Raw genomic sequence first — 14433 nt, forward strand, 5'->3', positions numbered from 1 at the left:
AGCTATCAACTAGTGTTTAATCTATCTTGGCATAAATGTCTCAGGTGTTCAACAGCATTCTAGATAGTGTCTATTGGGCTGGACGTCAGCATACACGGATGCGTACGTGAGCAGCTGGGGCAAAATGTAGTGGTGCTGAGCAGACAAGCATCTTTTGACTACCCAGGTCCAGCAGCTGCCACCTGGTGGCTAACCTCTGCAAAGGCACATCCCTGTAATTTATTGTGTGGTGCCCCTTTTTAAAAGGATGCTGAAAATCAATATGCAAATGAGAACACAGAGAAATGCCTCATCACTCATACACTGATATGTATTAAAATTTACACTTACAAATAATATCCAGTAGTGATTCCAAACTGCCAAACGATGTCCTTTTCACCAAAGATGCATCTCCTCTTCTTCATTTTGAGACAACAACCCTGAAGGGACTATCTGCCTGATACACATAACCAGTGTGTGTGCAGGGTGAAAGAGAGGACAAGGTCCTTTACAGTGACTCAGTTGTGCAAAATGTCAGAAAAATTAAGGCATTTTAGTCTGAAATAGAGTAGGATCTGTGTGCAAAACATCAGTGGAATTCAGCTTCAGAACATGACTTGAGATGTGTGACTGTGAGTATCGGTGCTTTGTGCAACACAGACGTGGTGTCAGACTTCTGCTGCATGTGTGATTGTGCATGTTTGTGTCTGTCTGCTGTAGTGTGGAAACTCAGCCAGAGTTCCACTGAGTTCTGGTCGTGTTCACAGCTCCATCCCCTGACATCCCCGTTTGAAGCAGAGCCAACCACAGAGCACAGGCATTTAGCTCCACCAATGAGGATGCAGATCATGGCTATGCAGAAAGAGAGTCAGCAACACAAGCCAATCAGGCTCATCTGAAGGCCATCCAAAACTCAGCAGGCCAGTCTGAGAGGCTGGCCTGCCAGACTGGCTGACCACTGACTGGTGAGAGAGCCTCTCTACCAGACCCTCATTTGTAATTCATTAGCATTCATCCGCTATACATTTGGCGCATATGCTGATAAATTGTATTTGCATTGAAATGTAGCTTAAATTAATCTGTGAGGATGCTGCTTTGCTTTAACATGAGAGGATAATTGCCTTGCAGCTTGTATTGGTTTCCTTCAGTGGTCATTGCAAAAAGTTTCCTGAGAATGAGTTATTAGAACTCCTTAAAAGCTTCCCTTAAGGCCTGTATTCCCTGCAGAACATGGTTATTAGTCCCAGACTCCCACAGAGCCCTCCCTCTGCTGCTGCTGCTGTGCTGAATCATTTCAGCACCACAGACAGCTCTCCTCAAACCTCCCTTCATGTTTATGGCAACCATGGATAGAGTGGGTTTTATTTTTCTTTCTTTTTCTTCTTCTAGTGTCGTCCTCGAAGCTCACAGACATATAGCAGGGACATTTTTAAAATGGAGAGCCTCATGCAGAAATGGATCCTTAATTGAACAATGATGGGGGTCTGAACATAAATATAAGGGAAATGAACATAAACAAATGTTCTTTATATCAGACCCAATGAAATATGATTTTGTTTTTTTTTTGCATGTTTAGATATTTTTTAAGAACGCTTTTCTGTTCTGCTTTGCTCTTATGAAAGATAACCTTGTAAACATAATTCAGCCAGTGCTCTTTGGCATTTCTCAGGAAATCTTATAAACTAGATAAAGATTTTATACATCAGGATAGTCAAAAGAAAATTTGACTTGCACTCCTTCTGTTCAAGGATTCATCATAGATGCTGCAGGAGTATGCTTTTTTTTTATAAGTGTGTTTATATGTTTCTATCCACATGTGTACAGTTGAGGAAGTTGCTGCACGTTATCCTTCCATGTTAAATGTATGTATTTGGGTCTCAGCAGCATAAATGTACTGCGTGTCTTTGATTCAGTGGAGTCACAGGGGAGCTCCGATGATGAGACTGTTGTTATGATGTGGAGTGCTCCCTGCTTCCTACATGCAGATAAAACATGACTTACTGAGAATTGTGTGTGTGCGTGCCTGCCTATGTGTTTGTTTGTATGAGTGGTGGGGGGAGGGGGTCTCTGCTTTTGCCTGCAGTTAATGATGTAATTATGTTGAAAACAAATGCAACAACCAAACTCGTTTAGGATGAGTTACACAAACAAAGTCAAAACAGAGGAACATAAAATCCGCAAACTAAGATTTATCATGTTTTAAGAGATGATTGTAAGCTAGTACCCAGTATCTCATTTAATGAAATATTTTCTCCTATGTGGTTTTAAATGTCTGTGTTTTGAGTCGGATGATCTTTTAACTGTGTTTCTTCTGCCTCCTCAGGTCACATTTCTCCATGGAAGGCCTCCAAACAGGTACAGTGCATGAATCCAGTCGTGTCTCTGCCTGGGTGTTTGTGTTTAACCTGGGGAAGTAAGAGGGGGGGCCGAGAGTGAAATGTGTGTTTCTGGAGCAGATTTGTTTGTTCAAGCAGAGAGGTAAGACAAAAGTGTGCAGGATGGCTGTTTGTCACTGGAACTTGGCTTTTGCTTCATTGTGAAATGAGCCAGCATGTCCTGACCTGCTCATTGGTTTGTTCACATCAGATGTGTCAGCTCACCAGCTGGGGAAAAGCTCTTTAGATTCACACTCAAACTGCACCTGCTGCTACTTGTACAATCAGCAGTCACCCATGATATTTATTCAGAGAGGATGAATCTCATTTTACTTTAACTTTTGAATATTGATTTTTTTTTGTTCATCATCATTATATACTCCTCTGGCCAAATAGCTGCATTATTTACTGTATTACTAAGCTAATAAAACAGATGGGTTTATAATAATTCTATCGTATAAATAAGCAACTCTTTGGTGTTATTCTCTCAGTTCCCTGCACACAGCACGTGTAAGATTTGTTGAATTAATGTCACTGTCATTCATTTGCGTGGAGCTTGAAAACAGAGTACATAGAGATTCTTCCTGGATATCAGCAGAGTTTTCTGTGAGCCAGTAATCTGTTTCACGCCTTTAGCAGGCTTTTGTGCCAGTTTTTAGTTTTCTCTCAAATTCTTAGTAGTCTCTAGGGTTCAACAGCTGCTGCTGCTGTGCTGTTTCTTCCCACCTGCTTGGTGTAGTAACACATGAGCTGCTGCCAGTGTTGGCTGCCATGTGTGGAATATCTACGCTTTCAGTTTAAATCTTCCTGCTGTTATTTTTCTGTTTTACACAACATTTTTTTTTTTCAAAATTTAAATTCTAGATACAATGCCTACAGAAAATCTTCTAGAAGTATTTGTCAGGTTATACCGTGTTCAAACATTAGCAGTCAAATAGGTCTGATGTTTTTATACTAATTTGAAAACTCCCCATGCAAATCTCTTGTTTTTCGTTATTATCAGTGAGCTGAATGATTCCATGCACTGACTACATCAGGACTCTTTTCACAGTCATGCATACATTCATTAAACCCTTTAAGTAACATGGGAGTCCAGTAATAGCAATCATTGCAAACCTGATGCTGAAATGAAGCCTACTATGAAAATGCCATAAGAGTAATTTTTTGTGAAACAGGAGAAACATGTGTCCAGCAGTTAGACCGTTCAAACAAAAAAAAAATCATTTCCATCAGTTCTGTATTTTTAAAGAAGGTAAAATAAGTAAGTTGAGGTTACTGCATTTTTGTGCAAAAACTTAGCCCATACATTTTTTAATCTCTTTGAATATTAATGTGGGTGCTTTTCTGGAGTCAATCCAATATTAAAATATAGGAAAAGCAAGACAGCAGTGTGCAGTATCATAATGAGGGGAAATGCAGTTGACACACAAGTAACATAAAACTTAAGCATCACGGTGTGCTCTACTTTAGAGGACGAGTGTAACAAAAGTTCCAAACCGTTAGGATTTTGACTTCTTTCAAGCACTGTTGTTTTTGTTGTGTACCATGTAGGTGGATCACAAAGTGCAAAAGGGCTTGATGAATCAGAGCTTTATGAAATACATCATCAGCCGGTCACTTCACTTATCTTAGAGGTTAGAAACAGATCAGCCATGCTGCCCAGGTTAACACAAAGGTTTTCAGTTGGATGGGCTTAACTACAAACTTTGGCTACAGTGATGTCTTGCTGTCAAAGAACAAAAATACTAAGTTGAAAAAAATGACATGATGGGCTTACATTACAAGGATGAAGTAGGCAAGTAATAAGCAGTGATAAACTGACTTACCGTATTGTGATGTAACAAAGTTTGCAGCAAGATGGCATTATGTATGATGTAACCTACATAATGTATGAGGTTATACATGATATAGTTGTCACTTCATAGCAAACTTCAGTTATTAAGTTCATTTTTCACAGCCTGAGAATTAAAACAAAATTTCTTTTTCCTGCATGTGTTTTTCACCAATGAGGATGCAGCATATTCACAAAAACTTCACAGCAGCCCCAGAAATATGTGGCTTAAATATCTCAATTACCCCCTTGTGGCTTGCTGTAGGCATTTAACTGTGTGCCTAGGGACTGGGTTCACTGTTAAAGGCTTAAAATAAGGTACATTTCAATGAAAATACAATTGTTTAGAGAGAAATGTTTCTTTTATTTAGTTAATTTAACGTGTCAGTCCTCACAGTGTCTGCACAGACATAAGCTGGCCCTTTTACAAATATAGTTGATGTCCCCTGGTGTAGGTTGAAGTATTTTCTCCACTGAAAGCTTTATATACCCTCTTCTCTTTGGCTGCCACCTATGTAGGACAACAAATAGCCACACATAAACAGGCAAAGGGAATCTTAAGACAGGGAAAATACCTAAAGGTAACAGAAATAATGGCTTATCTCTAAAGTAAAACATGTTGTTGGTGTTATCCCTGTAGTTGCCTGACCAGTGGGACCCACATGGCAGCCCCCAAGCAAACCTGTCAGGCCCAGTTTTGCCACCAGGCACACCCTTCCCGAACCAACCACAGCACCGCACGTCTGTACCAGACTCCACTGAAGGCTTTGATCTCAATAAACCAGACCCATATGACCTGTATGAGAAGTCAAGGGCGATCTACGAGAGCCGACGTGAGTACTAAACTTAGATTACTGGAGATGAAAGATTATGTTATTATAACAGCAAACAAAGGGATCTGAAATGAATTAGTTAAGGAGTCAACCTTAAAGGTCTGCACTGTTGTCTCAGGTCCTGAGTACGAAGAGGTGGAGGTGCATCTGCTTAGGGAGAAGACCGGGTTTGGCTTCCGCATCCTGGGGGGAGACGAGGCCGTACAGGCTGTGAGTCCGGACGCCCGTGACAAGGCTCGTATGGGACGGGCTGGACCTCACACATACTAAACCCCATACACACCAAGCTTGTCTGACCTGCACTTAACATCATCTAAGACCTTACGTTCAGCCACACAGATTCAGCCCACATAATCTCCACGCTCACACAAACACACACTCTGAGATACAAGCACACCCTAGCTTTCTCACACTGTCCTGAAGCTCTAACTGCTCAGTACCTCCCATACTGAAGTAACGCCTTGCTAACTTGTTCGTGTGTAAACAGCATGCAAACCCAAAACTAGCTCAGGCACTTTGGTGTTCTCCATCTTCATCTATGCTGCTAATATTGATTGTGTTTGAACAGATTGTTATTGGCGCCATAATAGAGAATACTCCTGCTGAACGCGATGGGCGGCTACGACCCGGGGACGAGCTTATTTCTGTGGATAAAAATGTGGTTGCTGGGAAACCACATAAATACGTAATAGACTTGATGCACGCAGCTGCTCGCAACGGTCAAGTCAGCTTGACTGTGAGACGGAGAGTGCAAATGCCTGGTGAGGATATGTTTTATTTTGTGGTTGCTTATTGTTTGTTTGTTTGTTTTTCACACTTTACTAAAGACAGGAGGACATGGCTGCACATTTCACTGGCATCAATTAAAAAGAGACTGCTTGGAAGGAACACACATGCTAAAAATCTGTGTGCAGGATCAGCTTGTACTTCTCACCCACGCATCATTACTGTGTTAGTAGATCATGTTTGCACCAATCCAAAGCAAGAGATACTTCAGTCCGACTTTGAGAAAAGCCAACAGGTTTAGGCAGTGGGAGAAATATTGACCAATATACACAGAAGACACAAAATGACTAAAAACATAGGCTGCACACGCTGTTGTTGTCTCCCTGGTAGACATGTTCAACTGTGTGGTGTAGGACTCAAGTGAGCACCCAGAGTGCTTGGAGTCACTTTAACACTTCAAAAGTTTGCCTTTAAAGATTTGTAATTACAAATACTGGGTTTAAGTTATTTTGTTGATTTCTGTTTTGTTCATTAAAGCACTGTGGCTGGTTTTGTTGTTTGTGATGAAATGCAGTGCAACTGAAAGGGCATATACGTACACAAGAGAACAAACAGACAGGCAAAATCAGTCTTTGACAGAGAATCCTTGTGGGAGCTAGAGAGGCACTGTTGCATGTAATACAAACTGCAAAACTTAAGCTGGTTCATATTAAAACAAGCTCTAATAAGACGAAAAAACTGAAAAATCTGTCATATTTTATTGTGACAGAGCTGCAGCTTTGACTCGTCCCCTCTCTTGTCTTTTCTTCAGGTGAGCTGTGTCCTGTAAACGGTCGCAGTCCTGGCTCTGTATCAACACAACACAGTTCTCCACGTAGCGACGCAGCCTCTGCTTCAGGACCCACGGCACTCGCCATCCCCTCTGCCACCTCTCCTCCAGAGGGCTCCGCCCTCCAAACCAGTGATGTGGTTATTCATCGCAAGGAGAACGAAGGCTTTGGTTTCGTCATCATCAGCTCCCTAAACAGACCGGAAAACGCCACCGTCATCAGTGAGTTGTTCTGTCTCCAGCCCTGAAGCTTGTCTGTGATATTGTTAATCCTGATGACCAAGGATCCTCAAGGTGGTGACTGTCATGTGGTGTTTGAGTTTTTGTTCCTATTTTAAGTTAAATTATAATTTATCATATATTGAAGAACATTTTTGAGTTTTTTGCCTTTATGAAATAGGACAGCTCAAGAGAGACAGGAAACATGGGGAGAGAAGGAGGGAAAAGACATTCACCAAACGGTTCTGGTACCAATGTTTGGGGCTGTGACTAGTATGTGGAGGACTGTAGTCTTTGTGTATCGATGCCAGCTCTACCAAATAAGTGCCTAAGTTTAGTTACAATTTAAAGAAGAATCTAAAATGTTTTAGCAGATTTCCCACATTATGCCAGTGGTGTTTGAACTGCATGACCACTAAGGAAACTATCCAAAGTCCAACATTTATTAAATCTGCTCCTCTTATAACCAGAAGCCTTCAGTTGCCCTATCAGCTAACACTGATTGTTTTCTCATCCTATCGTTTCAGAACTAAGTTTTAGAACTTCAATCAGCTGGGGTCAAACTGAGCAAGACTTTTGTTTTAGTTTGCTTTTTTGGCTTAAATTTCACGCCAGTGGTGTACTAAAAGAGTCTTTTTAAGCTAAAGAGTGTTGGATTCTAGAGTCTGCATACCAAACTAACATTTTTTATTTAAATTAATCCTCCACAAAAACCAAAGCCATTTCAGTGGCTTCTCATGCAATCTGAAAAGGTGCCGTAGTTCAATACAATATTCAAATTCATTTATAAGATTACTTCTTAAATCCTTACATGAAACAAACATTTAATTTCTTTAGGTGCTACTATCATAAGAAAGTAAAAATCATAAAAAGTACATTTGTTTGCAGGTTTGATGTTGAAATCAAGGCAATGAAATTCTATGCTTTATTTTTTTAAGGGTGGCTGTTTCCTGCCATGAGAGACTCATGTTGTGAAAGAATTTAAAATGTTATTCCCTCTTTATTTGCCTTTATCGGTTCTGTTTTGACATCTTTCGTTAAAATTGCTTCTGACAGCCACCTTGTTATTGCCTGTTTCCAGCTGTGCCTCATAAAATAGGACGAATCATTGAGGGCAGCCCTGCAGACCGCTGTGGGAAGCTGAAGGTGGGCGACAGGATCCTGGCTGTGAACGGACAGTCCATCATCAGCATGCCGCACGCAGACATCGTCAAACTCATTAAAGATGCTGGGCTGACAGTCACACTGCACATCATACCAGAGGAGGGTAAGTGCTGCAGAATGTTCACATTACTATATTTTACAGGATTGTCATTGTTTGTGAATCATCTAATTTAGTTTGTTGTTGATAAGGAAATTACCAGAAATTTGACTCTGTTATTTTTACACTGTACTTTGGAAAGGAAAGCCTCACACACAAACATAATTTTAAGTTATTTCCAAAGGTTAAATCCTTTGTCTCGCTTTCTGTCTTTCACAGGTTCTCAATCTGGTCCCAGCTCGGAGAAGCAAAGCCCCATGACTCAAAAACACAGCCCCCAGACCCAGCCCAGCCCTGTAGCCCAACCTGGCCAAGGAGTCACCCAGCCTGGCCAGACAGTTGCTCAGACAGGTCAAGCATCCATCCAGCCTGGCCAAATACCAGCTCAGACATGCCAGACTCCAGCTGGCCCTCCTGCACCAGCAGCCTCCCAGTCTGCACCTACTGGAACCCAACAGAGCCCAGTCACCCAGCCCACCGGACCCCTTCCTCAGCTCTACCTCCATGATGGCAGGTGAGATGACACTGGGAGGGGTTTCTTGTTGGGACTCTGAAGCAGCGTTTTGTTAGATTTCTTAGGTGTGGTGGTTTTCAGTGGCTAAACAGAGGATGACTGAAGGAAGATGCAGTCCAGATATTACACTTAGTGTATACACGAGTTTCCCTCTATTCCCTCTGCATGCTAGTATTTTCAGGTCAGAACCTGAGGACACTTTAAGCCCCCCAGTCCAGTGAACTAGCTTTTACTTTGTTGCATAAGTGAGTAATTTACTGTAAGTTGTTTTCTTTTATAATGCAGGATCCCAGTGAACAGCCTTGTTCCATGTCAAACTTATGAGTGTGTTCGTGGATCTCTGTGTGTGCATGAGCCTCAAACAAGGACACTGACAGTTGAACAACCAGAGCTGTGGATTTATCCCTATTTTACAGGTCAGATGGTGATAAAAGCCTCAACACAGAGGATGCTATTTCCTTTTGGTGAAGAGCCTCCTAAATCACACAGGCTCACTCATCTTTACACATTCTCCCCCCACAAGGCCGACTAAGCTCAACTTTTTGTTTAGGGGCACGGTGCACTCTCCCTAGAGAAGTGGCCACAGGATGCTTTGTGCAGATGAACACACCCTCACAGCCTTCCCACTCCCTCACCACATAAACCTATCCCATGATTCCTCACAGGTCTGAGGTGAAAGCCAGACAGGACGTCAAACCTGACTTCCGCCATCCTCCATTCACTGATTACAGGCAACCTCCAGTGGACTATCGCCACCCACCGGTCACTGACTACAGACAGCCCCCGACGCTGGACTACAGGCACCCACCTGGGCTGCTGGACTTCAGGCAGCACCCTGCAGCTGCACAGTTTCCACTAGGGATCCCTGCTGACTTCAGACCACAGGTACAGCTTCACCAAGAACTGTCACCTCAACTCCACGTGTTCAGCATTGAATCAGCAAACTCGCCTGTATGCAGTCATTCCAACTCACTGTTTTAATGGTTTATCCAGGTTTACTGGTTGATACGCTTGATTAATAGCTGTTTACATTTTCAGGACTATGATTACTTCACGGTGGAGCTGGAGAAAAGTGCAAAGGGTTTTGGCTTCAGTATTCGCGGTGGCAGAGAGTACAAGATGGACCTGTTTGTGTTGCGGCTTGCTGAAGACGGTCCTGCCATCCGTAATGGAAGAATGAGGGTGAGATGACACATGACAGAACTGATGAGGAAACATTTTTTTTTAGGAGAGAATGGGGAGAGAATGTAGAAAACTGTTTTTTCCACTGGATTTTTTTTTCATTCTACCTATTATCTGCCTCTCCCCCTCTCATTTATTCAGATCTCTGCGTTACTCTCTACCATCTCTCCTCCATGGGGCAAATATCATTTGTAGGTTAGGAAAGCGGTATTTTGTAGGTTAGGAAAGCAGTAGAGTGAGTACGTTTAAGTGCGTGTAAAACAGTGACTTAGTAACCCCCTGCCCCGTCTCAGCTACTGTTGACGTGCACTTGAACAAGGCTCTTAATGGCACTTATTCCCTCGTTGTTCCACAGAGTCTATGGTTGTGTAGAAAAGTCAGCTTTGTGTGTATAAACAGGCTGACAGAAATCGACCCTGTCCTGTGCATGTCCCCTGCAGGTAGGGGATCAGATCATAGAGATTAACGGAGACAGCACCCGGGACATGACTCATGCCCGGGCCATTGAACTCATCAAGGCAGGAGGCCGGCGGGTCAGGCTGCTGCTGAAGCGAGGCACAGGACAGGTGCCAGAATATGGTGGGTATTCAAGAAACAAAGTAGCCTCTACATGCCACTTTCTTTTCACTATTTGTATGTCTTTAACCTCTAATATGACATCTTTCTATTAGAGATGAACTGCTTTAAGAACATCATGTTTTTTTAACTAGAAGTGCTCGCTTAAACAATTAACTCAACAACATATTAACATGCTTTAATATTTTTCTGCAGTCTTCTGTGTCATATGTAACTAAATATTTCTAGATGTGAAGAACAGCTTTGGTCTAACAATACAATAACCAGCTTCTCTTTATTCTCCATGTATTTCGACAACTCTGCTTTAATTCTAATGATTTGTATAGGCTTTTTACTTGCCTTCCCTCAGGAATGGTACCTTCCAACCTCTCCATGTGCATGAAAGGTGACACACTAAGCTCCCCCTATTTCTTCTTAATGGGCCACTCTAAAGAAACGGTTTGTGAAAAACTGCATGTCTCTCTTCTCATCCTGATGATTAATATCTGTGAGGTGTAGCAGCATGCGTGTATGCACGATCATGAGTATGTGCATGAGAAAAAAAATCACAGCTATGTGGGTATCAACGTGTTGCTAGCTGAAATTAAACTAACAACATGAGGAGGGCTGTGGCGTAGACTGAACTCAGTCTGCTCAGGATCAGTCTGTCACACAATCACTGACATGCCCATTGTTTTTGAAGGCACAGAAAGATAATTTATGAGTACTAAAGGCCAACATGGTCACATGCAGGTTTGCCTGATCAAGTATAATGATGTGGTGTTTAATTCGACAGTGTATTTCTTTATCTCTGCGTACATGGACATGCTGTTTGTACTGCTCTGTCATTTCAGTCAACCTGAGTGTGTTTTCTTCTTCCATAGACTGTACCAGCTCCCGGGATACCCTTTCTACAGCCCACCCTGCCCTGCAGGAAGTGACCCCAGAACCCCACCCAAATCCATCACTCTCATCCCATCCAGCCTCAGCCCCAGACTCCCCTCATCAGCTCCCTCTAGAGGCCACAGTGTGCATGGCAGACAAAGCTTCCCAGCTGGCAGACCACAGCTCCATCAGAGGGGCTACAGGTGGCAGGTCCACCCAGCAGAAATGCATCATCAGGGGGCAGGGAGCCCCTCAGGGGTCTGGAGAGGTAGACTTTGGACCAGGAGACAGGCAGGCTCGGGCTCTGCCCCCCAAAGGTATCCTGGGGAGGTCTGTTGAAAGGAGAGAGAGGCAGAGGGACACTTGCTCCCCCTGCTGTGAAAGAAAGGGCCTACACACTCAGGCCATGACCACAGTCTGGCCCTGGGACCAGTACGTTAGTGTCAATGGAGCCGCTCTGGGTGGTGGAGATGGACATGTCGGCCTCCAGGAGAGGCTGGTGTCCAGAGGTCTTTTCCCCAGAGAAGAGGAGAGATCCATTGGCCACAGTGGGATCTGCTGCCCCTCTAAAACCATTGAAGATCCTCATGCAAGGAGTGCAGCAGTCTCCCCTGGACCCTGGAACATCCCTGGGTCTGACAAACTGCCTGGCACCCTGAGGTCCTGGACCTCCACAGTGAGCAGGTAGAGTGAGCAGGTAGAGTGGATCCTGCTGGTCTGGACTGGACCAAACTGTCAGGCTCCTAAAATCTCCTCCACCCTTTCATTCCTCACAGTCTCGTCCCCTGCCAACTTCAAAGATCATATTTTATGTTTCATTTGTGCTGACAACAACTACACCCACCACCTTAAAAACAGAGGAACTTTCACAGCTATTGTAACATAAACTCAGTATGTCAGCATGTTGGACCCTCATGTGGCGGTGTTGTACTCACAGATGGAGCAGCGTCGTCTGTGTCTGAGTGAAGCTGTGCTTTCGTTGTGTACCTTTAACTGCTCGACCGTGTCTGGCTCACATTGGTTAGTGCAGCTTAACCTCACATGGAACAAAGTTCCTCGCAAGAGAGGGACATATGTTCATCCAAGAGATTTACTTTTGCTCCATTTTCTCTGTGCAGTAGGAAGAGTGGGACTACAAATCTGTCCAAGGGAGGCAGAGACACTGAAACTGCTGGAGGACATGGCACCAACCCAAGTGACAGCCTGGTAAATCAGACATATGTTAGCGCTCACATGCCTACCAATATATAATATACTGTAAATGTAAAGATGTGACAAATATGTACATTTGGTTATCTAAAAAACAGACCTATTGGTGTTTTTGGGACTGTGTTGTAGTTAGAAACATTGTAAAGAAAAGATAAAAAAAAAACAGGACGGAATTTTAGGATGATATTTCCATGGCCTCGTCAACAACTACATATCAGAGACTGTGCAAGTCACCAAACCAGACCACTACAGGAGGCAGTGGTCATGTGCATGGATATAAACCACCATGTCGTTAAACAGGGACCCACGCCTTTCAGAGGTAGAACGTAGAGAGGACTTCCTCTGTGGAGCTGACAGCGTGGTACTTCTGAAACAAAAGAAAATCTTGTTTTTTTCCATCAAATTGAACTTTGAGTGACTGAAAACAGTCAGCTTAGTAAGAACTCATCATACTTCTCTGAGTTATAAACACCACCTGATCACAACCATGCAGACATCGTGCAGAATTATAAGATGTGTTGTATTCATTTAATGCTCAACTAAAGACTTTTGTCTGGTCTATATTTCCCATTTCTATGCCTTTTACTGTGCTACGTGTACCACATCACTGTGGGAGAGGGGCATCGGTGTGACGGAGAGGAGGCCGATGGTTATGAGGTGGGGCGGAGTGCCTTACTCAAACTAATGCAGAGCTGTTTGATTTGATTTGGGAACTGAATGCAACATAGATGTTAGTGACCATGCACACATATCAGCAAACTGTTCTCCTCTGACTTCACACCAAGCAGTATTTACAGTTATCTCGATGCACTCTTAGCTTATCAGTGTTGGGGATCGCCCTCGTCCCCTCTTGTTGAAGGGGATCAGATGTAACTTGTAGCATCACATCATCTCCTTGGAGAGTGAACCCTTGTTTCAGACGAGTCTCATTTCTGCTTTATTTGTCTGTTGTGTAAAGAAAACATGTAAAGTTTGAGGTGTTGCAGACAGTACCAATGCTTGCTCAATCTGGACCCCAGATTTGAGAAGTTCTGTGAAACATAAATGCAGTAAAACGTGTGTTTAATCACAAAGTTTTGATAATCGGCAGATCCTAGGCGTGCTGCTATTATACAAGGAACCCAAACATTAAGTATTCCCTTCCCTCCTGTGTTCCCCCATGTTGACATCATCCATTTCCCTCAATAAGATGATCTTTCAATAAATGTGAATCACCAGTGCTTTAGAGCACTACAGTTTTTAAGATAATCAGAACACAGTGTCAGTAAATGCAGCACAAGCTGAAGCGATAAAGGCCTGCTGGGAAATCGGTACTGAACTTGGACATTAGTCAGAACTCTAAGACAATTCTTTAAAGTTTCTCAGTAAAACACAGTCTGTGTGTTTCTCATGACAAATCATGTAAGCGAGGAGCATGAGAACATGTCAGTAGACTGTAGAAACGTATAAACTGTTTGTACAAATGTCAAAGGTCAGAAAAGGTGAGTTTGTCATCCAGCCCTCTGTCTCCATCCAGGCCGTCCCCCTGCCTGCTGTGAGTGATTTTGTATACGAAAACAAAAAAACTGCTTTATTGAACCTGTGAAGGATGGCACGTTCATGAATCCCCATTGAGATCAAGTATAACTGTGTAGTGTTAATTGTGTACTATTCACCTTGTACAGCTGTATTCCTACAAATATGGTTTACTGTATCATTGATACTGTAGTTTCAAAGACGTGAACAACTATTTTTATGAAATGCGACAGTACTGATATATAACATTTTGCTAAAAAACAAAAAACTTGTTTACTGAAAGATATTCTGAAATACTGTCAAATAAACTCTTGACATGGTGTAAAATATTGTTTTTAAGAGATTGTTTCACTTTTAACCACAAATGTAGCAGGAACAGTTGATGAAAGTTTTCAGCAGTTCATCTGCATCAGTATGTTATAATTAACCTGGACTCAAATGGTTAATACTCCTCTACTCTAAAATGAACATTTTGGGGGAGTTGAAGCAACACCAGACAGATCGAGTCATCTGAGGACAT

At 42.7% G+C, this 14433-nt stretch overlaps 1 protein-coding gene across 8 annotated transcripts in view; it reads left to right on the forward strand.

The window, feature by feature from the left end:
* LOC121514996 (membrane-associated guanylate kinase, WW and PDZ domain-containing protein 2-like) overlaps nt 1–14240 on the forward strand; it is a 102399-nt gene extending 88159 nt beyond the window's left edge. The window contains exons 12-23 of one of the 8 annotated variants that reach the window (XM_041795520.1): nt 2303–2334; nt 4826–5018; nt 5137–5252; nt 5587–5779; nt 6556–6795; nt 7874–8059; nt 8273–8567; nt 9233–9518; nt 9606–9749; nt 10190–10328; nt 10675–10763; nt 11189–11387. In XM_041795520.1, the coding sequence (XP_041651454.1) occupies nt 2303–2334; nt 4826–5018; nt 5137–5252; nt 5587–5779; nt 6556–6795; nt 7874–8059; nt 8273–8567; nt 9233–9518; nt 9606–9749; nt 10190–10328; nt 10675–10763; nt 11189–11245 (1970 nt within the window). In that variant the 3' untranslated portion in view covers nt 11246–11387. Of the gene's footprint in view, nt 1–2302; nt 2335–4825; nt 5019–5136; nt 5253–5586; nt 5780–6555; nt 6796–7873; nt 8060–8272; nt 8568–9232; nt 9519–9605; nt 9750–10189; nt 10329–10674; nt 10764–11188 lie in introns of all 8 variants that reach the window. The other 7 variants (XM_041795521.1, XM_041795523.1, XM_041795516.1 and 4 more) reach the window with 7 other exon arrangements.
* The last annotated feature ends 193 nt before the right edge of the window (nt 14241–14433 follow it).

The sequence above is a fragment of the Cheilinus undulatus genome, linkage group 9 (assembly GCF_018320785.1).
Source record: "Cheilinus undulatus linkage group 9, ASM1832078v1, whole genome shotgun sequence".
Taxonomy (NCBI): domain Eukaryota; kingdom Metazoa; phylum Chordata; class Actinopteri; order Labriformes; family Labridae; genus Cheilinus; species Cheilinus undulatus.